The sequence below is a fragment of the Pseudophryne corroboree genome, unplaced genomic scaffold (genome assembly GCF_028390025.1).
Source record: "Pseudophryne corroboree isolate aPseCor3 unplaced genomic scaffold, aPseCor3.hap2 scaffold_778, whole genome shotgun sequence".
Taxonomy (NCBI): domain Eukaryota; kingdom Metazoa; phylum Chordata; class Amphibia; order Anura; family Myobatrachidae; genus Pseudophryne; species Pseudophryne corroboree.
The window spans coordinates 5,682-33,042 of NW_026970357.1; the positions used below are offsets into that span (position 1 = coordinate 5,682).

At 48.7% G+C, this 27,361-nt stretch overlaps 1 protein-coding gene across 1 annotated transcript in view; it reads right to left on the minus strand.

The window, feature by feature from the left end:
* Positions 1–213: 213 nt before the first annotated feature.
* The window catches only part of LOC135040897 (zinc finger protein 260-like), a 75,166-nt gene continuing 48,018 nt past the window's right edge, over positions 214–27,361 (minus strand). Inside the window, exon 3 of the mRNA XM_063954884.1 lies at positions 214–2,645. Within this exon, the coding sequence (XP_063810954.1) occupies positions 745–2,645 (1,901 nt within the window). The 3' untranslated portion in view covers positions 214–744. The remainder of the gene's footprint in view (positions 2,646–27,361) is intronic.

Here is a 27,361-nt window from a genome sequence, read left to right on the forward strand (position 1 = left end):
TGCCAATGGAACTGGTTCCCTTGAATTTATTGATAATGTGACTGCTGACAAAAGCAGCAGGATGAATTCTGAAGTGTTTCGGGCAATATTATCTGCTCATATTCAGTCAAATGCTTCAGAACTCATTGGAAGGCGCTTCACAGTGCAGATGGACAATGACCCGAAGCATACTGCAAAAGCAACCAAAGTATTTTTTAAGGAAAATAAGTGGAATGTTATGCAATGGCCAATTCAATCACCTGACCTGAATCCGATTGAGCATGCATTTCACTTGATGAAGACAAAACTGAAGGGAAAATGCCCCAAGAACAAGTAGGAACTGAAGACATTTGCAGTAGAGGCCTGGCAGAGCATCACCAGGGATGAAACCCAGCATCTGGTGATGTCTATGCGTTCCAGACTTCAGGCTGTAACTGACAAAAGGATTTGCAACAAAGTTTGATTTAGGATTGTTTAGTCTGTACCATTACTTTTGGTCCCTTAAAAAGTGGGAGGCACATATAAAAACCGTTTTTAATTCCTACACCGTTCACTTGATTTAGATGTAAATACTCTCAAATTAAAGCGGAAAGTCTGCATTTAAAGCACATCTTGTTTGTTTCATTTCAAATCCATTGTGGTGGTGTATAGAGCCCAAAATATGAGAATTGTGTCGATGTCCCAATATATATGGACCAGACTGTATATTGCATAAAGCATAGGAGATAGGATTGACCCTTGAGGAACATTGCATGGCAGTGATAATTATACTCCAGAAGATTTAAATGGTTCCGTGCTTGGGTAATGTCTAATATGTTCAACAAGAGCGGATTTATTTCTCTCACAGCATGAAAATGGCTTCTCATCTGTGTGACTCCTCTGATGTGTAACAAGATGTGATTTCTGTGTGAAACATTTCCCACACTCAGAACAGGAATACGGCCTCTCACCTGTGTGACTTCTCTGATGTGTAACAAGAGCTGATTTATATGCGAAACATTTCTCACACTCAGAACAGGAAAATGGCCTCTCACCTGTGTGAGCATGCTGATGAGTAACAAAATGTGATCTCTGTGCAAAACATTTCCCACACTCAGAGCAGGAAAATGGCTTCTCACCTGTGTGACTTCTCTGATGTGTAACAAGAGCTGATGTCTGTGAGAAACATTTCCCACACTCAGAACAGGAATATGGCTTCTCACCTGTGTGACTTCTCTGATGTATAACAAGATTTGATTTAGATAAAAAACATTTCCCACACTCAGAACAGGAATACGGCTTCTCACCTGTGTGACTTCTCTGATGTGTAACAAGATCTGATTTCCGTGCAAAACATTTCCTACACTCAGAACAGGAATACGGTTTCTCACCTGTGTGACTTCTCTGATGTTTAACAAGATTTGATTTAGATAAAAAACATTTCCTACACTCAGAACAGGAATACGGTTTCTCACCTGTGTGACTTCTCTGATGTTTAATAAGATTTGATTTCGATGCAAAACATTTCCCACACTCAGAGCAGGAATACGGCTTCTCACCTGTGTGACTTCTCTGATGTATAACAAGATTTGATTTAGATAAAAAACATTTCCCACACTCAGAGCAGGAATACGGCTTCTCACCTGTGTGACTTCTCTTATGTGTAACAAGATCTGATTTCTGTGTAAAACATTTCCTACACTCAGAACAGGAATACGGTTTCTCACCTGTGTGACTTCTCTGATGTTTAACAAGATTTGATTTAGATAAAAAACATTTCCTACACTCAGAACAGGAATACGGTTTCTCACCTGTGTGACTTCTCTGATGTTTAATAAGATTTGATTTCGATGCAAAACATTTCCCACACTCAGAGCAGGAATACGGCTTCTCACCTGTGTGACTTCTCTTATGTGTAACAAGATCTGATTTCTGTGTAAAACATTTCCCACACTCAGAACAGGAATATGGCCTCTCACCTGTGTGACTTCTCTGATGTGTAACAAGGGCTGATTTCTTTGTGAAACATTTCCCACACTCAGAACAGGAATATGGCTTCTCATCTGTGTGACTACTCTGATGTGTAACAAGATATGATTTCGATGCAAAACATTTTCCACACTCAGAACAGGAATACGGCTTCTCACCTGTGTGACTTTTCTGATGTGTAACAAGAGTTGATTTCCGTGCAAAACATTTCCTACACTCAGAACAGGAATACGGTTTCTCACCTGTGTGACTTCTCTGATGTTTAATAAGATTTGATTTCAATGCAAAACATTTCCCACACTCAGAGCAGGAATACGGCTTCTCACCTGTGTGACTTCTCTTATGTGTAACAAGATTTGATTTATATGTAAAACATTTCCCACACTCAGAACATGGAAATGGCCTCTCACCTGCCTTAGCTGGCTGATGAGTAATAAGGTTTGTGTTCTGTGTAAAACATTTGGTATCTATAGACCAGGGAAACACTGTATCTACTCTCAAAGCTGTAACAGATGCACCAATATCAGAGTGATCAGGAGAACATTTCCCAGGATCAGGGGGATCAGTTGATAGAGCTGGATATATAATTGGGGTAATGGGGTTAAATGCTGGAGAATCCTGTCTACTGTCATCTTTTATGTCACAATCCGGGGATAACAATAGATGTCCTTCTGAGATATTCCTGCTTGTGTGTCCATCTGCTGGAAATAAAATACATTAATATATAAAATGAGCAGACAAGACACAGGGTGTTACAGGATACAATATATAATTCTATAACTGACATTTTTTTTTTACCTGCAATCATTGCTTTTATGTTTATTAAAAAAACAAAAAAGCTAGGATGTTTAGACTTGAGCTTGATCAACACTGAACGCTCATGTGGGATAACTAGAGGTAACACGGACATTCATGTGGGATTACTAGAGGTGACATGGGCGCTCATGTGGAATTACTAGAGGTGACAAGGGTGCTCATATGGGATTACTAGAGGTGACATTGGCGCTCATGGGGGATTATTAGAGGTGACACGGACGATCATGTGGGATTACTAGAGGTGACACGGACGCTCATGTGGGATTACTAGAGGTGACATAGCGCTCATGTGGGATTACAAGAGGTGACTCGGACGCTCATGTGGGATTACTAGAGGTGACACGGATGCTCATGTGGGATTACTAGAGGTGACACGGACGCTCATGTGGGATTACTAGAGGTGACATGGACGCTCATGTGGGATTACTAGAGGTGACACAGACACTCATGTGGGATTATTAGAGGTGACATGGACGCTCATGTGGGATTACTAGAGGTGACACTGATGCTCATGTGGGATTACTAGAGGTGACACGGACGCTCATGTGGAATTACTAGAGGTGACACGGACGCTCACGTGGGATTACTAGAGGTTACATGGACGCTCATGTGGGATTACTAGAGGTGACAGGGACGTTCATGTGGGATTACTAGAGGTGACATGGACGCTCATGTGGGATTACTAGAGGTGACATGGACGCTCATGTGGGATTACTAGAGGTGACGTGGACGCTCATGTGAGATTACTAGAGGTGACATCAGACACTCATGTGGGATTACTAGAGGTGACATGGACGCTCATGTGGGATTACTAGAGGTGACACGGATGCTCATGGGGGATTACTAGAGGTGACATGGACGCTCATGTGGGATTACTAGAGGTGACATGGACGCTCATGTGGGATTACTAGAGGTGACATGGGCTTTGCAATAATGAATCATTAAAACACCAAAGAAGAGAAAGTGCTGTCCTGTTCGGCGCACTAATAAATAATATATAACCTTTATTAAGTACAGTAAAGTATGTAAACTAAATTGTTGAAATATTAAACACAAAGTTAAGTGTATAGAGAGCTGAATAAAGTAATAAAAAACCATTGGATTTTAATTGGGTGTTAATAGATACAATGCAGGTAATCTGGGGGGGGGGGCTGCAGGTTTAAATGCATTGGTCAATACGTGAACTAAATCTCCACTGTTTATTATTGTTAGTTAATATAGTGAGTGCAGAGCCCCAGGGATTTTATTTAAACAATGTGGTCACATACTGTGTTGCACCCCAAATCTAGGAACGGTGAGTGCTGTGGATTAGTATATTATATCTATGTCACTGGGCCTCTGCACTCACTATAACCACTAACAATAATAAACAGTGGAGATTTAGTCCACGTATTGACCAATGCATTTAAGCCTGCAGCCCCCAACAAGAGACCCCACTATACTGCAAGTCCTACTCTACTGCTCAAAATAATTACCATAAAAACAGCTATCACATTAGTGTTGCACTTTAGGTATGCTGCTACCTGGTCTAAAGCTCACAGCAATTTAGCTTATATACAGTTGTGCTCATAAGTTTACATACCCTAGCAGAATTAGTGATTTTCTGGCCATTTGTCAGAGAATATGAATGATAACTCACAAACTTTTCTTTCACCCATGGTTAGTGGTTGGGTGAAGCCATTTATTGTCAAACAACTGTGTTTACTCTTTTTAAATCGTAATGACAACAGAAACTACCCAAATGACCCTGATCAAAAGTTTACAAAAAATTTTGGCCTGATAACATGCAACCAAGTTGACACAAACGGGTTTGAATGGCTACTAAAGGTAACCATCCTCACCTGTGATCTGTTTGCTTGTTATCAGTGTGTTCATATAAAAGGTCAGTGTGCTTCTGGACTCCTGAAAAACCCTTGCATCTTTCATCCAGTGCTGCACTGACGTGTCTGGATTCTGAGTCATGGGGAAAGCAAAAGAATTGTCAAAGGATATGCAGTAAAAAGGTATTTGAACTGTATAAAACAGGAAAGAGATATAAAAAGATATTGTGGCCGGAGGGACCCCAGCCACGAGGGAAATGGCCGCCTGCAGCACTGAAGGGGTTAACCCCTAGTGCCCGACGCCATTTTTACAGACAATGGGCGCTTGGCGCCAGATTTGAAAATGTATGGGGCGCTAGGCGCCGTGTTGTATTAAATGTTTAAATTGTATTTTAAGATGTGCCGTGGTCCCAGACCTCTCCGGAGACCACGGCAGGGAGGACAGCCCCCCTGCGCGCTCAGCAGAGTGTGCGCGCCGGGGGAGAGAAGGCAGCCGCTGACCGGCGGAGTCCGGGAGCTCCGCTCCCGGCAGCGGTCGGTGAAGCCCTGGGCGCACTGGGGTGTGCGCGCCGGGGAGAAGGGTGAGCGCTGCGGCTGGGAGCTCGGCTCCCGCTTCAGTGCTCTCTGTGAGAGCCGCAGCTGGGGGCCGGGAGCTCTGCTCCCGGCGCCTCAGCCCAGCACGGGTGGCCAGCCGCAGCCGCCGGGACGGACGTCCCGGGCTGCTGGGCGGCGAGGGGGGTGTGCCACAGCCCGCCTCCCCGCCGGACACTGCGGCGAGGCACCATGGATCCAGCGCCGCATACAGGGGACCGGGCTAGCTGGCTCCCTGCGCAGCGAGGCTACCAGACAGGCGCCGCTCATGGGGGACCGGGCTAGCCGGCTCCCTAGCGGCGTGGGTGCAATTAGGCTGCTGAGCAGGCTGATGAGCGCTGGGGTCCGGGAGCTACGCTCCCGGCGCCTCAGCGCTACAACAGAGCCAGAGTCACGGCGGCCGGGACAAGTGTCCCGGGCCGCCGGGCTTCAGTACAGGGGGGTGCACCGCTGCGTGCGGCGGGGCCACAAAAGTAGTGCCACACTGGGGGGACAGGGAGAGCCAGCTCCCTGGACCCCAGTGGCAGGCAGACAGGCTGGAGGGTGGGGGAAGCCAGCCCCATACCTCCAGCACGCAGAGAGCCCTAGCAGCCAGGCTGCAGGGCTAGTACACAGTATTCCACAAACCAGACAGTGTGTTGTAAGGCACTGCAGTGCCTAGGTACGTGGAGCCTGTGCAGGCTCAGAGTGTATTTAAATGTATAACATGTACAGGGTGATTTAAATGTGATGTATTTAAAGGTAAATTGCACTTACTTGGTTGTGTGTCCCAGGAGGGGGGAATCCATAGCTGTGCAGGCTGATGGATTCTCCCAGACCTTTTCCCCAAAAACAGAATGCTTTCCCATCCAGCCTCACATTTCCAAGGGGCACAGGGAGAAAGAGAAGCAGCTCAGCTAGGAAACAGGCTGAGTGGTTTCTTGGAGCTCCATGGAGATCACCCGTAGTGCCAAGAAACCTGGACCGGGGAGCCAGGCTGCCCAGCTCTGGAGCCCAAATCCAGGCTGCAGGCAGTGAGAGGGGTCCCGGGCAGGTTTCCGGAAGTCAGATTTAGGAGGGAAAACTTCCCCCCAGCCAGACTGGACGGCACCGGGGAGTATCCTGATTCTCCAAGGTGGGAGAGTCAAAGGAGACCGACCATTCCCCACTGTCCATAGGGAACAATGTAAAGCTGTGCATGAGACCAAAGCATGCACAGCTCATGGGTAAGTTGTGCACCACAGGGCGGGCTTACCCCCTGTGGTAAGGGGTCTTGGAGAGGGATAAAAGAAGGGCAGTTGGCCCATAGGAGTGTATTGTAACATCTTCTTCTGCTGAAAACATCTGATTGTATGCTGTTGCCCCTAGCAATAGGGAGGAGCCTTTTTAAAGGTTATTTGAGCAATAAACATCTTTGCCTCAAGAAGACTGCTTCATCTTGTGACCTACAGGGTTAGGCCAAACCTAGCCCCGTTCTCTGGCTGTCCAGGGAAGCACCTGACGTCTCCAAGCTCCGCCTTCCGCCAGCTACCGGTAGAGGCCTAGCAAGTGGCTAGTGGGGATTCGTCAACACCACACAGGTGTGGTAAGGCAGTGCGTCGGCACATACAGAGCAGAACAGTGGTTCCAAACGCCACGACAGTTTAGGAGTTTGGTGGTGGCAGCGAGAACCCACCCACAGCGCAGTGGGTGGAGTCAGTAGCAGGCGGTTACTGACGGTAAGCGGAATCCCCTATATGGTCAGGCCTCGTGCGGCTTGACCTTCCATTCTGTGCGCAGTCGACGGGACGCGGCAAGCGGCGAGTGCTTCCGTACGGTACCGTCCTGTCACATAAATTGGTGGCATAGTGGTGGGATAATCCCAGGCGGCTTTTCATCACCCGATTGGAGAAGCCGAGTTACTCAGGAGAGGAGTAACTGCAGCGCAGGAGAACGCACAAGATGGCGGAATTCAGCGGAATGTCCAAGGAGGATCTGGAGATCGTATGCCAGGGGAAGGGTGTGGATATCCCTTCCAACGCGTCCAGGAGCGTCATGCAGGCGGCGCTCAGGAGCTGGGAGGAGTTTCATCGGGCGGAGGTGGAAAGCACTGACGGCATCAGCATCGCAGAGGACGGCCCACCAGTGGACCTTCGTACAGAACCGGTGAGAACCACAAGCCCCGCCCTCTCTCACAGCAGCAATGTTTCCCAGCAATCCCTAGCAGGGCCAGGATCCCAACGTCCCAAGGGGGGCGGCCCGGATACCCTAGCAGATCGGCTAGCGGAATTGGGGGAAAGGGCAACGGAGCAAGAGCGCTTGATCATCATCCAGATGTGGCGTGATGAGCGGGCACCACAGGCCGTGGTACCCCGGGATCCGTTGTCAGCTGTTGTGCACAGTTCAGGACGAGTTCAGTTTGCCAAGTTTGCAGACAGTGATGGGGACATTGATGGACATTTACAAGTTTTTGAAAGGACTTGCAAACTACACGATCTACCCAAGTCGGAGTGGGTGAGACACCTTGTGCCCACTCTGCATGGAGAGGCCTTGGAGGCCTATCGAGGAGTGGCGACGGAGGACTGTGGGAACTACGACGAAGTCGCGAAGGCCCTCCTCCAGCGATTCTTCATCACTCCAGAGTCTTACAGGAAGAAGTTCAGAGACTTGCCCAAGAATCCTAGCAGCACCCATGAGCATTTCGCCACCCAGCTGCGGCAGTACGTGGTGAAGTGGGTGAAGGATTCGGAAGCCACTACATGGGACGCACTGATCGACCTGATCTGCAGGGAGCAGTTCTACCGCAGGTGCGCCCAAGAAGTGAAGGAGTGGGTGCTAGATCGGGAGCCACCCAGCTTAAAGATGGCTGCCCAGTTAGCAGACAAGTATGTGGCAATTCGGCCACGGGGGCAGAAGCGCCCCGCCAGCAGCCAGCTCCAACAGACTGTACCACCAAGGGGACCCCCCTCTTCAGCTCATCACCCCCAAAGACAAGCATCTTCCAACCCGGGTGCTCTTAGCCAGCAACCGCACCGCAGCGTCCCTGCAACTGATCAGAGATCATCGGTGCCACGACTGGAGAAGAAGTGCTACGGCTGTGGGAAAATCGGACATCTGAGGATGAACTGTCCTGCATCCCAAGCACCCCAGACTCGTGCCCCAAATCCGAGTGCTGGAGCCCGGATCGCTTGTTTGTCGAGAGGAGATGGGCCTACAGAGACTGTTCCCCATCCAGTCAGTCCGATGGAGTGTGGCGAGAGACAGGTGCACTCTGCGGAGTCACCTGCATGGCCAAACAGCCCCTACACAACATGTGGAGGCACCTGCAGCCAGTCCACGTTGGACCCATGCAGGGAGAAGGCCTCAATAACTGTGGTGAGCCCCCACCTTATAGATCCTGCTGCAGTATTGCAGGGTCGCACTGCCACGGTCACCCTGGCAGAAGGAACAGAAAAAGCGGTTCCCATGGCAAGAGTCTACCTGGACTGGGGAGCTGGACCAGAGTTGCGAGAAGTTGCCGTCATGGATGGTCTCCCAACTGATGTGGTCCTAGGAAATGATCTGGGTGGTGGGATCGTCACTACGTTTGTTGGTGCCATTCCCCGGAGTCAAGTTCCAAACCCACCGTTGACATCAGCTACTCCAGCACAGCCCAGCCCAGAGGAAAATACTACAGCTGCTAGACAACTGCCAGCACAGCCAACCACAGCATCAACCAGCCCAGAGGAAAAGATTACAGCGGCTAGATCAGCACATCGACCCCGCATGCCTTTTGCCTCTGGTATGCCCACGTCCCCTAGCAACGCAGAGGATGTCGGTTCCAGCTCGTTTGATCCTGTGGGGGTGCCCAATGATGCTCCTGACCCAAATGGTTTGCCAACTCCGGCGGTGAGTATGAGAAACCACACTGACTTTTCCATGACTGACCCCTACCAGACTGACCCTAGTAGTCCCCACCTAGATCCCCCTGTAGAGTGTCCCAATTTAGGAGAGATTGAGGGCCACAGGCAGGAGTGTAGGGAGGCTCAACTCTCTGACCCATCCCCGAAAGGCATGAGGCGCCACTCTGGCAGCGGCCTTGACAGGGTTGGGGCGGGGAGGTTGACCTGGCGGCAAGGGTTAAGGTACAGGGTAGCCCGGAAAGTGGGAGGGGATAGACCAGATAGGGAATGTGTCCAACTGGTCCCCTCAGGGAACTTTCCTGCGCAACCGGTGTCGGTTGCCAGTGAAACCCCTTTGGACAGTAACCCGGAGACAGACCGTACCCTGAAGTGCCAGACACAGAGCTTACCCTGGTCTGGAATGTCGGATGACGCCCAGACCAACTGTAAGGCTAGTGCCATGCGTTGGCAGCCGGGGCACTCCAGCGGTTGTGTTGTCTCTGGGCCTCTGCCCATAGGAGAACCCTTGCAGCAAGTTGCTGTGGACATAGTAGGACCCCTGCCTGTGCACAGTAGATCGGGGAAGACACGCAGCCTCCCTGTATTGGATGCCACACAGGATCCAGAGGCTGGTGGTCTGGCCGCCATCACTGTGGCACAGGTAGCGGATGAGGAGGGAAGAGTAGGCCTAGGTGACAGGGTAGATTTCCCGAGTCATAGGTCGACAGAAGAGGATTGGAGGGCAGGTCTGACAGTTAGGGCAGACAGTTGCTAGATAGGTATGACGAAGGTGCAGTGCCTGGGGCACCATGTGGAAGGAGACAGGGGTAGGCCCAACCCAGAGGGGGTGGAGGCAACCAGAGGCTGTCCCCGACCCACATCACCCAGACCGGTACTGACCTTAGAACCTGTAAGGCCCTACGGACATGTTGTCATTGACTTTAGTCCTGTAGTGAACCCCTTGACAGAGATGGCTAGGAAGGGCATTCCCAAGTCAGTGGACTTTGCACCTGCTTGCGAGTTGGCATTCCAGTCATTGAAGGAGGCTCGGGTACCCGCTCCAGTGCTGACGGCGCACATTCTTGACCAGGACTGTGTGTTACGAACTATTGCGCCACTGCACGGACTGGGAGCAGTACCGAGCCAGAAAGAGCCATATGGTCAGGAGCACCCTGTGGCCTGTTTGCGCAGAAAACTGCTATGGTGGGAAGTGGGGTATGCCACAATTGGGACACCTTGGGTGGCACTTGTTTGTAACCGGCCCCCCACCGTGGTGACTTACCACCTACCTGTTAGATGGCTGCAACCTACCTTGGGGAAATTTGACAGACTTTTGTGGTGGAGCCTTGAACTTGGACTTCAGGTGGACTATTTGAACATTGTGCACCCACAAAGAGAGGCCCACTACACTATGGATGAACTGTCTAGGCCAGAGCCTACACCCCCCAGGTAGCGTCCCCTTCACCCCAACGGACTGCGGGACCAGGACCCAAATCGTTAGGACATGGGTCCCTGGTTGACCCGCTTGAATGGGGGGGGAGGAGTGTGGCCAGAGGGACCCCAGCCACAAGGGAAATGGCCGCCTGCAGCACTGAAGGGGTTAACCCCTAGTGCCCGGCGCCACTTTTACAGACAATGGGCGCTTGGCGCCAGATTTGAAAATGTATGGGGCGCTAGGCGCCGTGTTGTATTAAATGTTTAAATTGTATTTTAAGATGTGCCGTGGTCCCGGACCTCTCCGGAGACCACGGCAGGGAGGACAGCCCCCCGGCGCGCTCAGCAGTGTGTGCGCGCCGGGGGAGAGAAGGCAGCCGCTGACCGCCGGAGTCCGGGAGCTCCGCTCCCGGCAGCGGTCGGTGAAGCCCCGGGCGCACCGGGGAGAAGGGTGAGCGCTGCGGCTGGGAGCTCGGCTCCCGCTGCAGTGCTCTCTGTGAGAGCCGCCGCTGGGGGTCAGGAGCTCTGCTCCCGGCGCCTCAGCCCAGCACGGGTGGCCAGCCGCAGCCGCCGGGACGGACGTCCCGGGCTGCTGGGCGGCGAGGGGGTGTGCCGCAGCCCGGCTCCCCGCCGGACACTGCGGCGAGGCACCATGGATCCAGCGCCGCATACAGGGGACCGGGCTAGCCGGCCTCCTGCGCAGCGCGGCTACCAGACAGGCGCCGCTCATGGGGGACCGGGCTAGCCGGCTCCCTAGCGGCGGGGGTGCAATTAGGCTGCTGAGCAGGCTGATGAGCGCTGGGGTCCGGGAGCTACGCTCCCGGTGCCTCAGCGCTCAAACAGAGCCTTAGTCACGTTGGCCGGGACAAGTGTCCCGGGCCGCCGGGCTTCAGTACAGGGGGGTGCACCGCTGCGTGCGGCGGGGCCACAAAAGTAGTGCCACACTGGGGGGACAGGAAAGAGATATAAAAAGATATTGTGGCCGGAGGGACCCCAGCCACGAGGGAAATGGCCGCCTGCAGCACTGAAGGGGTTAACCCCTAGTGCCCGACGCCATTTTTACAGACAATGGGCGCTTGGCGCCAGATTTGAAAATGTATGGGGCGCTAGGCGCCGTGTTGTATTAAATGTTTAAATTGTATTTTAAGATGTGCCGTGGTCCCAGACCTCTCCGGAGACCACGGCAGGGAGGACAGCCCCCCTGCGCGCTCAGCAGAGTGTGCGCGCCGGGGGAGAGAAGGCAGCCGCTGACCGGCGGAGTCCGGGAGCTCCGCTCCCGGCAGCGGTCGGTGAAGCCCTGGGCGCACTGGGGTGTGCGCGCCGGGGAGAAGGGTGAGCGCTGCGGCTGGGAGCTCGGCTCCCGCTTCAGTGCTCTCTGTGAGAGCCGCAGCTGGGGGCCGGGAGCTCTGCTCCCGGCGCCTCAGCCCAGCACGGGTGGCCAGCCGCAGCCGCCGGGACGGACGTCCCGGGCTGCTGGGCGGCGAGGGGGGTGTGCCACAGCCCGCCTCCCCGCCGGACACTGCGGCGAGGCACCATGGATCCAGCGCCGCATACAGGGGACCGGGCTAGCTGGCTCCCTGCGCAGCGAGGCTACCAGACAGGCGCCGCTCATGGGGGACCGGGCTAGCCGGCTCCCTAGCGGCGTGGGTGCAATTAGGCTGCTGAGCAGGCTGATGAGCGCTGGGGTCCGGGAGCTACGCTCCCGGCGCCTCAGCGCTACAACAGAGCCAGAGTCACGGCGGCCGGGACAAGTGTCCCGGGCCGCCGGGCTTCAGTACAGGGGGGTGCACCGCTGCGTGCGGCGGGGCCACAAAAGTAGTGCCACACTGGGGGGACAGGGAGAGCCAGCTCCCTGGACCCCAGTGGCAGGCAGACAGGCTGGAGGGTGGGGGAAGCCAGCCCCATACCTCCAGCACGCAGAGAGCCCTAGCAGCCAGGCTGCAGGGCTAGTACACAGTATTCCACAAACCAGACAGTGTGTTGTAAGGCACTGCAGTGCCTAGGTACGTGGAGCCTGTGCAGGCTCAGAGTGTATTTAAATGTATAACATGTACAGGGTGATTTAAATGTGATGTATTTAAAGGTAAATTGCACTTACTTGGTTGTGTGTCCCAGGAGGGGGGAATCCATAGCTGTGCAGGCTGATGGATTCTCCCAGACCTTTTCCCCAAAAACAGAATGCTTTCCCATCCAGCCTCACATTTCCAAGGGGCACAGGGAGAAAGAGAAGCAGCTCAGCTAGGAAACAGGCTGAGTGGTTTCTTGGAGCTCCATGGAGATCACCCGTAGTGCCAAGAAACCTGGACCGGGGAGCCAGGCTGCCCAGCTCTGGAGCCCAAATCCAGGCTGCAGGCAGTGAGAGGGGTCCCGGGCAGGTTTCCGGAAGTCAGATTTAGGAGGGAAAACTTCCCCCCAGCCAGACTGGACGGCACCGGGGAGTATCCTGATTCTCCAAGGTGGGAGAGTCAAAGGAGACCGACCACTCCCCACTGTCCATAGGGAACAATGTAAAGCTGTGCATGAGACCAAAGCATGCACAGCTCATGGGTAAACATTGATTGGTTGTGCACCACAGGGCGGGCTTGGTAAGGGGTCTTGGAGAGGGATAAAAGAAGGGCAGTTGGCCCATAGGAGTGTATTGTAACATCTTCTTCTGCTGAAAACATCTGATTGTATGCTGTTGCCCCTAGCAATAGGGAGGAGCCTTTTTAAAGGTTATTTGAGCAATAAACATCTTTGCCTCAAGAAGACTGCTTCATCTTGTGACCTACAGGGTTAGGCCAAACCTAGCCCCGTTCTCCGGCTGTCCATGGAAGCACCTGACGTCTCCAAGCCCCGCCTTCCGCCAGCTACCGGTAGAGACCTAGCAAGTGGCTAGTGGGGATTCGTCAACACCACACAGGTGTGTTAAGGCAGTGCGTCGGCACATACAGAGCAGAACCGTGGTTCCAAACGTCACGGCAGGTTAGGAGTTTGGTGGTGGCAGCGAGAACCCGCCCACAGCGCAGTGGGTGGAGTCAGTAGCAGGCGGTTACTGACGGTAAGCCGGAATCCCCTATGTGGTCAGGCCTCGTGCGGCTTGACCTTCCATTCTGTGCGCAGTCGACGGGACGCGGCAAGCGGCGAGTGCTTCCGTACGGTACCGTCCTGTCACAGATATCCAAGCAATTGAGAATGCCAATCAGCAGTGTTCAAACTGTAATTAAGAAGCGGAAAATGATGGATTCTGTGGAAACCAAATCACGGTCAGGTAGACCAACAAATATTTCAGCCACAACTGCTCGGAAAATTGTTCGGGATGCAAAGATAAATCCACAAATAACTTAAGCTGAAATACAGGACTCTCTGAAAAAAGTGGTGTGGTTGTTTCAAGATGCACAAGGAAGCATTTGAAGAAAAATGGGCTGCATGGTCGAGTCGCCAGAAGAAAGCCATTACTACGCAAATGCCACAAAGCATCCCGCTTACAATACTCCAAACAGCACAGAGACAAGCCTCAAAACTTCTGGAACAAAGTCATTTGGAGTGATGAGACCAAACATAGGATTTTAATACCTACCGTTACATCCTTTTCTCTTAGTCCGTAGAGAATGCTGGGGACTCCAAAAGGACCATGGGGTATAGACGGGATCTGCAGGAGACATGGGCACACTATAAGACTTTGAATGGGTGTGAACTGGCTCCTCCCTCTATGCCCCTCCTCCAGACCTCAGTTATAGGAACTGTGCCCAGAGGAGACGGACATTTCGAGGAAAAGAATTTTGTTAAACTAAGGGTGAGATACATACCAGCTCACATCACACCACACCGTACAACATGGCATTCAACTAAACCCAGTTAACAGTGTGAACCAAAACAGATCAGCAATAGCCTGACTGTTACGCACACCAGTGCTAACAGGAGTATACCGGTGTATGAACAGAGAGGGATGCGGAGCAAATGAACTCACAGACAGTATAACATAACATACACAGAAGGTGATGGAATAACTAATAAACACAAAGTGAACGCAGAAGCCGGAAGGCTCAGGAACTGGGTGTCTCCCTAGTGTCAGGAATGCTCAGATGGAATAGAGCGGACAATGAAGCGAGATGTAGTGATTTAACATGTGGAGCACCCGAAATTATGTTGCTAAGAGCAACAGAAAAAACCCCAAAGGGTTACCAACGGGTGTGGGAATAAACTCCTTGGTCAGAGATAGAAATATAGACACAAGGAGAGTATCCACAATCCTAACTACCACTTCCAGGGCACAGGTTCAGCTTACTGCCACTAAACTGACACCTGGACGCCCTGCACAGTGAGAGAGGATTAAGCAGGCAGGTCTGAGAGTACAGCCGCAAACCTGCAGGGTTCACAGAATAGCAAAAGAACCCCAGCAGGTTAAACAACTGACTCCAGTCTTACTGCTAGGTCCGGATTGGCAGAATGAAGTACCAAATCCCAAGGCCTATATGCAGTAAGCAACAAGTAAATACAAAGTCACACAGTACTAGCTAATTCTCTGGAACTGACTAACAAACAAAGATTCAGCAGCATTTGCCTAGCCTGAGAGGATGGTTTATATAGCAGGTGCTGTCCACGCCCCACTCAGACCTCACAGACTGTGAGCACAAAACCAGCGCCGGATTCCCTGCCGTGCACAGAGCCTGTAACCACTGCACAGTAAAAACCCGGACCGGAGTATCAGCTGCACTCAGGTTACTTCGCTAACACTTAGAATACAAGTGTTACGATTCCTGTACTCCAGACTGGAGAAGATCTTATGGCAGAGATCTGAGTACAGGAATGAAATACAGGTTGTGGGAGCTGGAAAGCCTAGTAACCCCTGGCACCCTAACTCCGTTGTCTCGCCCGTGTTATCAGAAATCCCTTGCGAGACTATGGTTTCTTGAGCCCCTGGCAGCCACGTTTGAAAGGCGGATTATGTCTGCCCAACTCCGGTGCCCCCCGGTCTTAATGAGAGACAAAGGGAAATCCGAGACAGGATGATAACAAGAGGCCCTCTGACTAAGCAACCAAGCCAGGGGCTACAAGCTAACTTAACTAAATCAAAAGGTATGTGCGGACTAGCCGCCAGGGAAAAGGACAACCAAAGATCCACTGATCCGACACTCCTATCCGGCACCGCTGGACACCAGAGTGGATCTTGTGGAAGCAGAATCCTCCGCAAAGCTCCAGAACACAATATAAACAAAGTAATAAATAATAGCGGACAAGCCGCAACACACGGCTGCGCCGCGACTCACGAACACCACCAGATGTTAAAGGTGCTCGATCAGACTCCAGGAACAGATGGTAACTTCCGAGTACAGGATCACTGAGAACAGGAACAAACGAACAGACCGGGACTGGGAACTCTCTCTGCAGCAGAATCAGGCAAACAGGAAGCTATCACCGGCGTCTGTGATGAGTCCTGGGAGTGCTTTTAACAGAGAGTCCTAATTAAACAATCCAGAGCAGCTGGCCCACTGCATGATTCCAACTGACAAAATGCAATCAGCAGCCAGGTGAGGCAGAACACATGGAACAAGCTGCAATTACACAGACTCACCAGCGGCAGCAGACAAGAGTAATCCAAAACAGAGCAATGGGAAATCCTGGCATGCAAGACAACTAAATAAACATAAAATAGGAATGAACCACTACCTGTGGTTCATAACAGTATCCCCTCCTTAAGGGTGAGCTCCGAGCACCCCATGACACCCACGGGGAACATAAACAGAAGTATAACATGAAATACAGAACAAAACTGCAAAACAGGAATGAGCCACAGCCGTGGCTCATAACAACAAGTTTGTAAAAAAACACAGCGCCCCAACTCAAAAGTGCAGCAGTAGTGGTCCAGGTGATCCCACTCACCAGAAACGTTCAAGACAATAACAACAAGTGTGGACCACCTTGCGCACCCTCTTGGTGACCGGGTAAAAACGGGGTTAACAGATATAAAAATATCCTCAATGTTCCACTCTCCCCTTTATTTACTGGGATATTTTAGTGATATAGTCCAAAGATCATGGACGCTGTAAAATATGATAATGAGATTAAGAAACAACTAAATGATAAAGATACCTATATTACCCTAAGAAGTAACCCAAATGAACGGATCCAGAAAGAATTAAAGAATTTTTCTTTGAAGTATAAGATAGAAGAAATATTAACAGAGAAAGAAGAAAGTTATATCAACATAAAAGATCCTACACTCCCAGTCTTCTTATGTCTTACCGAAGATCCACAAAAGTCTGGAAGATCCCCCGGGTAGACCTATTGTGGTGGGAACTAATTCGGTAACATCAAATTTGTCCCACTATGTGGATTATCACCTCCAACCGGAAGTTTTAAAATTAAGATCCTATATTAAAGACACAGGAGATATACTTAAAAAATTAGAACTGGTAGAATGGCAGCCTAATTTCATATTAGGGACTGCAGATGTGAGTAGCTTATATACTATTATTGATCACACTAAAGGAGTGCAAGCAACTGAACATCATCTCCTGAGGAGCAACTTGGAGGAAAAGAAAATCCAGTTCATTTTAGATAGTATAAAATTTATTTTAAATAATAATTTTTTCTGGTATAGCGGTAAGTTTTACCAACAGAAGAAAGGAACCGCTATGGGCACAAAATTTGCCCCCGCGTATGCCAACCTGTTTATGGGACTATGGGAGGATGAATATATTTGGTCTGAAAACAATCCCTTTTTGAAGAACATCAGGCTTTGGCATCGCTTTATCGATGATATTGTTTTTATATGGGAAGGGGATGATTCCTCGTTGAATTCTTTCTGTACTTCTTTAAATATTAATGATTTTAATATATTTTTAACATTCAATACCAGCCCTCTTGAGATACAATTTTTAGATCTTTGGATATATATAGAGAATGGTATACTGAAAACTAAATCGTATTTTAAACCCACAGATAGCAATTCATATATTTCTACAAAAAGTAATCATCACCACAATTGGATAAGAAATGTACCCAAAGGCCAGTTTAGAAGGATGAGGCGCAACTGCACAGATCAGAGCACTTTCCAGGACCAGTCAAGAAGTTTACAGCAAAAATTTGTGGCAAAAGGATACGACAAAGACACCTTGAATAAATACATTACAGAAATTGGAGCAATAGAAAGGAAAGACCTCTTAAAAACAAATATCAAAGACAAAAAAGATGATATAGTTTTACCTTTTATCACTTCTTTTAATAGCCAGCACAAAGAAGTAGAAAAAATATTCTACAAACACTGGCATTTGTTGAATAGAGATCCAATTTTAAAAAGCATTTTACCGTCTAAACCGAAATTTATTTATAGGAAGGCACCAAATCTAAAACAGAAATTAGTAAAAAGTGCCGTAGGTCCAAAAAAATCCGGAAGAATAAAAACCAAGGGTTTCCACAGGTGTGGACTCTGCAATATGTGCAGACACCACACCACACAAGCCAGTAAAGTGGAAGAGGTACAATCAAAATCTACAGGAAAAGTGTACCGTATTCTCGATTTTATAACATGCAACACAAAAAATTGCATTCATTTGGTAGAGTGCAGTTGTGGGCTGCAATACATAGGACGTACATCCAGATCTTTAAAAAGAGCGGTGGGCAGAACACCTGCGAAATATCAAAAAAGGTTATCCTAATCATTCAGTATCGAACCATTTTAAAGAGATACATTCCTGTGACCACAAATGTCTAAAAAAAGTAATAGGGATAAAAACAGTGAGTAATCATTGGAGGAAACAAAATACAGAGGAAGCATTAGCACAAGCGGAAATGAAATGTATTTTTGATATGGGGACTTTAGCTCCTAAAGGTTTAAATTTAGAATTTGAGCTCAAATGGTTTTTATAATATCCTATTTGAATTTGATGACTTTGCTCAAAGTGTTTTAAACTATTTTATTTTAATTTTTTTTTTTTATTTATATTCAAATCTGGTCAAAAAATATGTTTTAAATTAGGGATATATCTTTTAATTGATTCTAAAAATGTTCAGAATTTATTATGCATGAATTTTGTACATGTATTGTTGTTACATGCACTGATATTTAAGATGTACTAATGTTCTTTACGTTTTCGTTTTTTGTATTTGGATGTATAGTTGCCCTATTTATCATTATGGGGTAGGTGCACTGTATAGAGAGTACATTATACCTTTGAGGATGGAACACGGTAATGAAGGTTTTTTGAACCAAACCTCCTCTCTCACAGTGAGCCGCTACGAGAAGAGACGGCTACAGGAAGCGGTGTGCGTTCCACGGGTTTGGAACGCACGCCGGAAGGAGTGTACATAGAATAGGAAGTGGCGTGCGTCTCTAGGTATGGAGCGCACGCCGGAAAAAAATTTCGAGAGCGGAAGTGGAAGTGGCGTGCGTTCCAGGGTTTGGAACGCACGCCGCAAATCGGGTTTAAAAACTCGATTTATTGTTCATCTTAGTTTCCAAATTTGGTTTGAGACCTTTTACAAATCCCCTGCACACTCTAAAGCAAAAAGGGAAGGAGTTAGATAGAAAATTAGACAGCAAAGACACCAATTAGGCTGTGTGCAGTAACAACCAATCAGATCACTCTGGGGGGCATAAAAACCCAGAGCAGTAAAGTCCACCTCACACCTTGAAAAAGGCTCCCTTGAGGGCAGAAACGCGTTGGTGATCTGATTGGGGAGACTGCACTGAGCCGGTATTTGATCTCCTGGATACTGCAGATCCTGAGACTGATACAGCACCTGGAAAGATCGAGGGGAATCCTTGGTATATTAACATGCTGTTTAGGGTGGACATTTCATGACACCCCATGAAATCCGGTACGCATACTAGCCCAATCCTTGGTGGATTGCTGTATATGTATTTAAGTTTATTATCCTAAATCCTTTGTGGGAAATACCGATTTTATATATAAATTTTAAATTTCTTGAATAAAAACAATATTACTCTATATATTCTCCTTTCTTTTCTGTTTTTGGGGTCCACATGAAATTGGTTTCCCATTTGGAGAAAGGAGAGACTAAGAGAACAAGAAATTGGACATCTGAGGTTGGAGTCCGCTCGTTGAAATTATATTTGGACTATATCACTAAAATATCCCAGTAAATAAAGGGGAGAGTGGAACATTGAGGATATTTTTATATCTGTTAACCCCGTTTTTACCCGGTCACCAAGAGGGTGCGCAAGGTGGTCCACACTTGTTGTTATTGACTTCGCTAACACTTGCCTCCCGGTTGCCATGGCGACGTGGCAGCACAGAGCAGGAGATCCTAACAGTACCCCCCCTCTGACGAGGGGTCAAAGAACCCCTACCACCGAGTTTATCGGGTAACTGCGAGAAGAAAGAGCGTATCAGTCTGGGGGCATGAAGATCACAACTGCGCACCCACGACCGCTCCTCCGGGCCATACCCCTTCCAGTGCACCAAAAATGACAGCCGACCCCGAACCATCTTGGAGTCAAGAACCCTTTCAACCACAAACTCCCTCTGACCCCGTATCAGAAGAGGAGAAGGTCTTCTACTGGAAGAAGGATTACTAACCGCCAGTTTTAAAAGGGAACAATGAAATGTTTTATTAATACCCAAAGAACGGGGCAGTTCTAACTGAAATGCCACCGGATTGATAACCCTGGTGATCTTATAAGGGCCGATGAACCGGGGGCCTAACTTATGAGATGGCTGTCTCAACTTCAAATTCTTGGTGGACAACCAGACGAAGTCTCCTAATTTGAAGCTGCAGGGTCTTCTCCACTTATCAAAAACCCTTTTGGTCACTAATGACACAGACACAAGGGCTTTCTTCACTTTCCTCCAAATACCCCTAAGGGCCGAAACCACAGAGGAACCACCAGGCGTGGAATCCAGGGGGTCAAAAGAATTGGCCTTAGGATGATGCCCATACACACAAATGAAGGGAGAGATCCCTGTAGCAGAGTGAGCCGCGTTGTTATAGGCAAACTCCGCCATGGACAGATGAGCAACCCAGTCAGTATGACACTTGGAGACATAACACCTGAGGAACTGCTCCAAGGACTGGTTCACCCTCTCAGTCTGCCCATTAGACTGTGGATGGTAGCCTGACGACAAACTCACAGAAATCTGGAGATCAGAACAAAATGCCCTCCAGAATTTGGCCACAAACTGGGATCCACGGTCAGAGACCACATCAAGTGGCAACCCGTGGAGGAGCACAACATGCTGCATAAATAACTCAGACAGGCGTCTGGCCGATGGCAACCCAACCAATGGAACAAAATGCGCCATCTTCGAAAACCTGTCAACGACAACCCAAATGGCTGTCATCCCCGCGGATTTAGGCAAGTCCACCACAAAATCCATGGAAATGTGGGTCCATGGCTTAGATGGAATAGAGAATGGATGTAATGGGCCGACAGGAACCCCTCTAAGAGTTTTATTTCGGGCACAAACGTCACATGCCCGAACCCACTGATCCACATCCCTAGCCACCGAGGGCCACCACACCGCCCTAGATAGCAACTCCCGAGTTCTGGCAATACCCGGATGCCCTGCCGACCTCTTGGCATGGAATTCCAGGAACACTCGCTGTCTTAATCTAGGAGGCACAAAGAAGAGACCTACCGGAAGGTCTGGAGGAGCCTGCTCCTGTGCTCTAAGGACTAATGACAAGAGGTCCTGGGTAATGCCCACTTTAATACATGATGGGGACACAATGGGTAATGGCTCCTCGGTGGTCTCTTGGACTGGAGCAAAACTCTGCGAGAGCGCATCAGCCTTGATGTTTTTTGACCCAGGGCGATATGTTATCAAAAAATTAAAGCGAGCAAAAAACAAAGCCCATCGTGCCTGCCTGGCATTGAGACGCTTCGCTGACTCTAAATATGCCAGATTCTTATGGTCGGTGAGAATTGAGACCACAAACTTAGCCCCCTCAAGCCAGTGTCTCCACTCCCCGAGTGCATCCTTTATAGCCAACAATTCCCGGTTAACCACATCATAATTCATCTCGGCAGACGAAAATTTACGGGAAAAGTAAGCACAGGGATGAAGGCGATTATAAGACACCCCCATCTGAGAGAGCACTGCCCCAATACCTATCTCAGAGGCATCCACTTCCACCACAAAAGGACGCTCTGGATCTGGGTGTCGCAGCACCTTGGCCGAGACAAATGCCCTTTTGAGACGGGCAAAGGCCGCTTTGGCCTCACAAGACCAGTGAGCAACATCCGCCCCTTTCTTAGTGAGTGCCACCAAGGGGGCCACTATAGACGAAAATCCAGCGATAAATCGTCTATAAAAATTCGCAAAGTCCAGAAAACGCTGAAGCGCCTTCAAACTAGTGGGCTGCACCCAATCCAGGACTGCCTGTACCTTAGAACCCTCCATTTGGAAACCTTCTGAGGAGATAATGTACCCTAGAAATGCGATTTGCTGGACTTCAAATTCGCACTTCTCCAGCTTCGCCCCAAGCTGGTGGTCTCTGAGTTTCTGGAGGACTAAGCGTACATGCTTCCGATGTTCCTCCAGGGAATGGGAGAAGATTAATATGTCATCTAGATAAACAACTAAGAATCTATCCAAATATTCCCTGAGCACATCGTTCATGAATTCCTGGAAGACTGCCGGGGCATTACAGAGCCCAAAAGACATCACCAAATATTCATAATGCCCTGAGTGGGTATTAAAGGCAGTCTTCCATTCATCCCCCTCTCTTATTCGGATTAGATTGTAAGCACCGCGTAGGTCAATCTTAGAAAAATTGGTGGCAGTACGAAGCTGGTCAAACAAAACCGAAATGAGAGGCAGTGGGTACGAATTTTTAATCGTGATACGGTTCAATTCCCTGAAGTCATTGCAGGGTCACAACGAACCGTCCTTTTTACCCACGAAGAATAACCCCGACCCAACTGGGGACTGTGAGGGTCTGATAAATCCTTTAGCCAAGTTCTCCTGAATGTACTCTGCCATAGCCTGTGCCTCAGGACGTGACAGGTAAGTACAACCTGCTCTTGGGAAGCTTAGCATCCGGCAACAAATCAATGGCACAGTCATAGGGGCGATGGGGATGTAGTACCGCCGCAACTTTTTTGGAGAACACATCCGCAAAATCTGCATAACATCCTGGCAAACTTAGCTGCGAGAGCCTGACTGGAAGGCTCAAGCAACTCCTGAAACAATCACTACCCCAACTAAGAATCTCCCCAGAGACCCAGTCAAATTGAGGGTTATGGGCCCTTAACCAGGGTAATCCCAAAACCAATGGGGCAAAAGAACAGACAGTCTCATAGAAAGACAATTTTTCAGAGTGTGTGGCTCCAATAAACAAAGGAATTTGGCTGGTGCAGGAGGTAATTTTACCCTGGGACAATGGTTCCCCGTTTAACCCACAGATCTCAATTTCCGATGCCAAAGGTACTAAGGGAACAGAGTGCTCCAGGGCGAATTGACGGTCCATGAAAACCCCATCGGCCCCACTGTCAACAAAGGCCTCAGTCTTGACAGTTTGGCCGAGGATCTCCAAAGTCACCGGAATGAGAAAAGTATTTTTGGGAAATTCTGACTTCTGGCCTGACAGGATATTTCCCATCACCCTCAGGCCCTGAAGTTTTCCAGCTTTTCTGGGCATGATACTACAACATGACCTTTATTCCCACAGTACAAACACAAACCCTGCTGTCTCCTCCGCGTCTTCTCACACGAGGAGAGGCGGGTAGCCCCAATCTGCATAGGCTCCTCTGAATATTCCTCAGAGTCTGAGGTTCCCTTGGGAAAAAAGGAAACTGCGGTCTCCCTTTCAAGCCTACGCTCTCTCAGCCGTCTATCCACCTGGATGGATAACTGCATGAGCTGATCTAAGCTATCAGGCGAGGGATATTGTACCAGTTGGTCCTTTATCTGGTCAGAAAGACCCCTTCGGTACTGGTTTCTCAGGGCTGGGTCATTACACTGGGTATCATGAGCCAACCTCCAAAACTCAGTACTATAAACCTCAGTTGGCCGTCGCCCTTGCTTAAGGACCGTAATCTGAGCCTCGGCTGAAGCCATCTTGTCAGGGTCATCATACAAAATGCCCAGTGCCGTTAAAAAAGCATCAACACTTTTAAGCGACGGACAGTCAGGCTGCAACCCATATGCCCAGAGCTGTGGGTCTCCTTGTAGCAAGGAAACCACCATGCCCACCCGCTGAATCTCCGACCCAGAAGACTGGGGCCTAAGCCTGAAATATAGCTTACAACTCTCCTTGAAACAAAAGAACTGCGAGCGATCTCCAGAAAAACGATCCGGGAGATTTACTTTCGTCTCCTTAACCCCTGAACTTGCCGCTGCTGCTGCGGGAGCTCTGCTAGCGGCCTGCGGGGTGTTCATTTTAATAGACATCTCATTAAATTGTCGAGTCAGGACCTGCACCTGATCGACCACCTGTTGCAAAGTATTTTGAGGGGTATGCTCCATATTCCCACAAAATTTCAACAGGCGTAAGGCTGCTGAATATGTTACGCACACCAGTGCTAACAGCAGTATACCGGTGTATGAACAGAGAGGGATGCGGAGCAAACAAACTCACAGACAGTATAACATAACATACACAGAAGGTGATGGAATAAAATGGTGACTGGAAAAGAGCGAACATAGTCCCACTGCACAAAAGTGGAAGCAAGGAAGAGGCAAACAACTACAGACCAGTGAGTCTTACATCAGTAGTAGGGAAATTGATGGAAACACTCCTAAAAGAAAGAGTTGTAGATCATCTCAAATCCAGCAATATACTGGATCCCAAACAGCATGGATTCACTGGGGGGAGATCATGTCAAACAAATCTTATTGACTTTTTTGTTTGTGTGACTAAAGTGATGGATAAAGGTGGAGCCATGGATATAGTTTATCTAGACTTTAGTAAGGCTTTTGATACAGTTCCACATCGCAGACTGCTAAATAAACTTGAAAGTTTGGGATTGGATATTAGGATTATTGAATGGATAAGATCTTGGTTGAAGGATAGAAAACAGAGAGTTGTGGTAAATGGAGTGCATTCACAGGAGGGAAATGTTACCAGTGGAGTACCCCAGGGATCTGTACTTGGACCAGTGCTTTTTAATATCTTTATTGGTGACATTGCAAATGGCATTAAAGGGAAAGTATGCCTTTTTGCAGATGACACAAAGGTATGCAACAGGGTAGACACACCAGGTGGGGTAAAACAAATGATTGATGATCTAAGTAGACTAGAGGAATGGTCAAGAGTCTGGCAATTACAGTTTAATGCCCAAAAATGCAAAATCATGCACTTGGGTCTCAAAAATCCAAAGGCTAAATATAGTATTAATGGCACTATACTGAAAACTACTGAGGAGGAAAGGGATCTAGGAGTCACTATTTCAGATGACTTAAAAGCAGGTAAGCAATGTAACAAGGCAATGAGGAAGGCTAGTCAGATGCTTGGCTGCATTGGGAGAGGAATCAGCAGCAGAAAGAAAGAAGTAATAATGCCACTGTATAGGTCATTGGTACGGCCTCATCTAGAATACTGTATTCAGTTCTGGAGGCCATATCTTCAAAAGGATATTAATACATTAGAAACTGTACAAAGGAGGGCAACTAAAATGGTGCATGGCTTACATCACAAAACATACCCATAAAGACTAAGAAATCTCAATATGTATAGTTTGGAGCTGAGAAGGGAAAGGGGGGACATGATAGAAACTTTCAAATATATGAAGGGTTTTAACAAAGTCCAGGAGGGAAACATTCTCCAAATGAAGAGAAGCAATAGGACACGAGGACATGTACTGAGACTGGAGGGGGGGAGGTTCAGGGGAAATTTGCGGAAAAATTATTTCACAGAAAGGGTAGTGGACAAGTGGAATAGCCTTCCATCAGAGGTGGTAGAGGCTAAGACAGTAGAGCAATTTAAACATGCATGGGATAGACATAAGGATATCCTTACAAAGAAATAAGGATCAAATAAGGTTAGTGATATAAAAATAATATAAAAAAAATAAGGGGCAGACTAGATGGGCCAAGTGGTTCTTATCTGCCGACAAATTCTATGTTTCTATGTAATAACTAATAAACACAAAGTGAACGGAGAAGCCGGAAAGGCTCAGGAACTGGGTGTCTCCCTAGTGTCAGGAATGCTCAGATGGAATAGAGCGGACAATGAAGCGAGATGTAGTGATTTAACATGTGGAGCACCCGAAATGATGTTGCTAAGAGCAACAGAAAAGACCCCAAAGGGTTACCAACGGGTGTGGAAATAAACTACTTGGTCAGAGATAGAAATATAGACACAAGGAGAGTATCCACAATCCTAACCCCCACTTGCAGGGGACAGGTTCAGCTTACTGCCACTAAACTGACACCTGGACGCCCTGCACAGTGAGAGAGGATTAAGCAGGCAGGTCTGAGAGTACAGCCGCAAACCTGCAGGGTTCACAGAATAGCAAAAGAACCCCAGCAGGTTAAACAACTGACTCCAGTCTTACTGCTAGGTCCAGATTGGCAGAATGAAGTACCGAATCCCAAGGCCTATATGCAGTAAGCAACAAGTAAATACAAAGTCACACAGTACTAGCTAATTCTCTGGAACTGACTAACAAACAAAGATTCAGAAGCATTTGCCTAGCCTGAGAGGATGGTTTATATAGCAGGTGCTGTCCACGCCCCACTCAGACCTCACAGACTGTGAGCACAAAACCAGCGCCGGATTCCCTGCCGTGCACAGAGCCTGTAACCACTGCACAGTAAAAACTCGGACCGGAGTATCAGCTGCGCTCAGGTTACTTCACTAACACTTGCCTCCCGGTTGCCATGGTGACGTGGCAGCACAGAGCAGGAGATCCTAACACTGACTTTTACCAAACACAACCTTTGTGTAACTTAAACAATAACTATGGGGGTGATTCCGAGTTGTTCGCTCGCTAACTGCTTTTTGCAGCATTGCACACGCTAGGCCGCCTCCCACTGGGAGGGTATCTTAGCTTAGCAGAATAGCGAATGAAAGATTAGCATAATTGCGAATAGAAATTTCTTAGCAGTTTCTGAGTAGCTCCTGGCCACATACAGGACAAACAGAGCCTCTGTTTTCCTCACCCGAGCCGTTCTGGCTACATAAATTTTCAAAGCTCTGACCACATCAAGGGACTTTGAATTAGCCAACGCTTCAGTAGCCACAGGCACCACAATAGGTTGGTTCATGTGAAATGAAGAAACCACCTTTGCTAGAAATTGTTAACGAGTACTCAACTCCACTCTATCCTCATGAAAAATCAGATAGGGGCTTTTGTGAGACAAAACCGCCAATTCGGACACCCGCCTTGCGGATGCCAAGGCCAATAGCATGACCACTTTCCAAGTGAGAAATTTCAACTCAACCCTTTGTAAAGGTTCAAACCAATGTGACGTAAGGAACTGTAACACCACGTTAAGGTCCCACGGTGCCACTGGGGGCACAAATGGAGGTTGGATGTGCAGCACGCCTTTCACAAAGGTCTGTACTTCTGGAAGCAAAGCCAATTCCCTTTGAAAGAAAATTGATAATCCTGAAACCTGCACTTTAATGGAGCCTAACTTCAGGCCCGTATCCACACCCGCTTGCAATAAATGGAGGAACCGACCCAGCTGAAATTCTTCCGTAGGAGCCTTCTTGGATTCACACCAAGACACATATTTTCTCCAAATAAGGTGATAATGCTTCGCCGTTACCTTCTTTCTAGCCTTAAGTAGAGTGGGGATGACTTCCCCGGGAATACCCTTTCTGGCTAGGATTTGGCGTTCAACTGCCATGCCGTCAAATGCAACCGCGGTAAGTCCTGGAACATGCATGGTCCCTGCTGTAACAGATCCTGTCTTAGAGGAAGAGGCCAGGGATCTCCTGTGAGTAATTCCTGAAGATCCGGATACCAGGCCCTCCGTGGGCAATCTGGAACAACGAGTATTGCCTGGACCCTTGTAC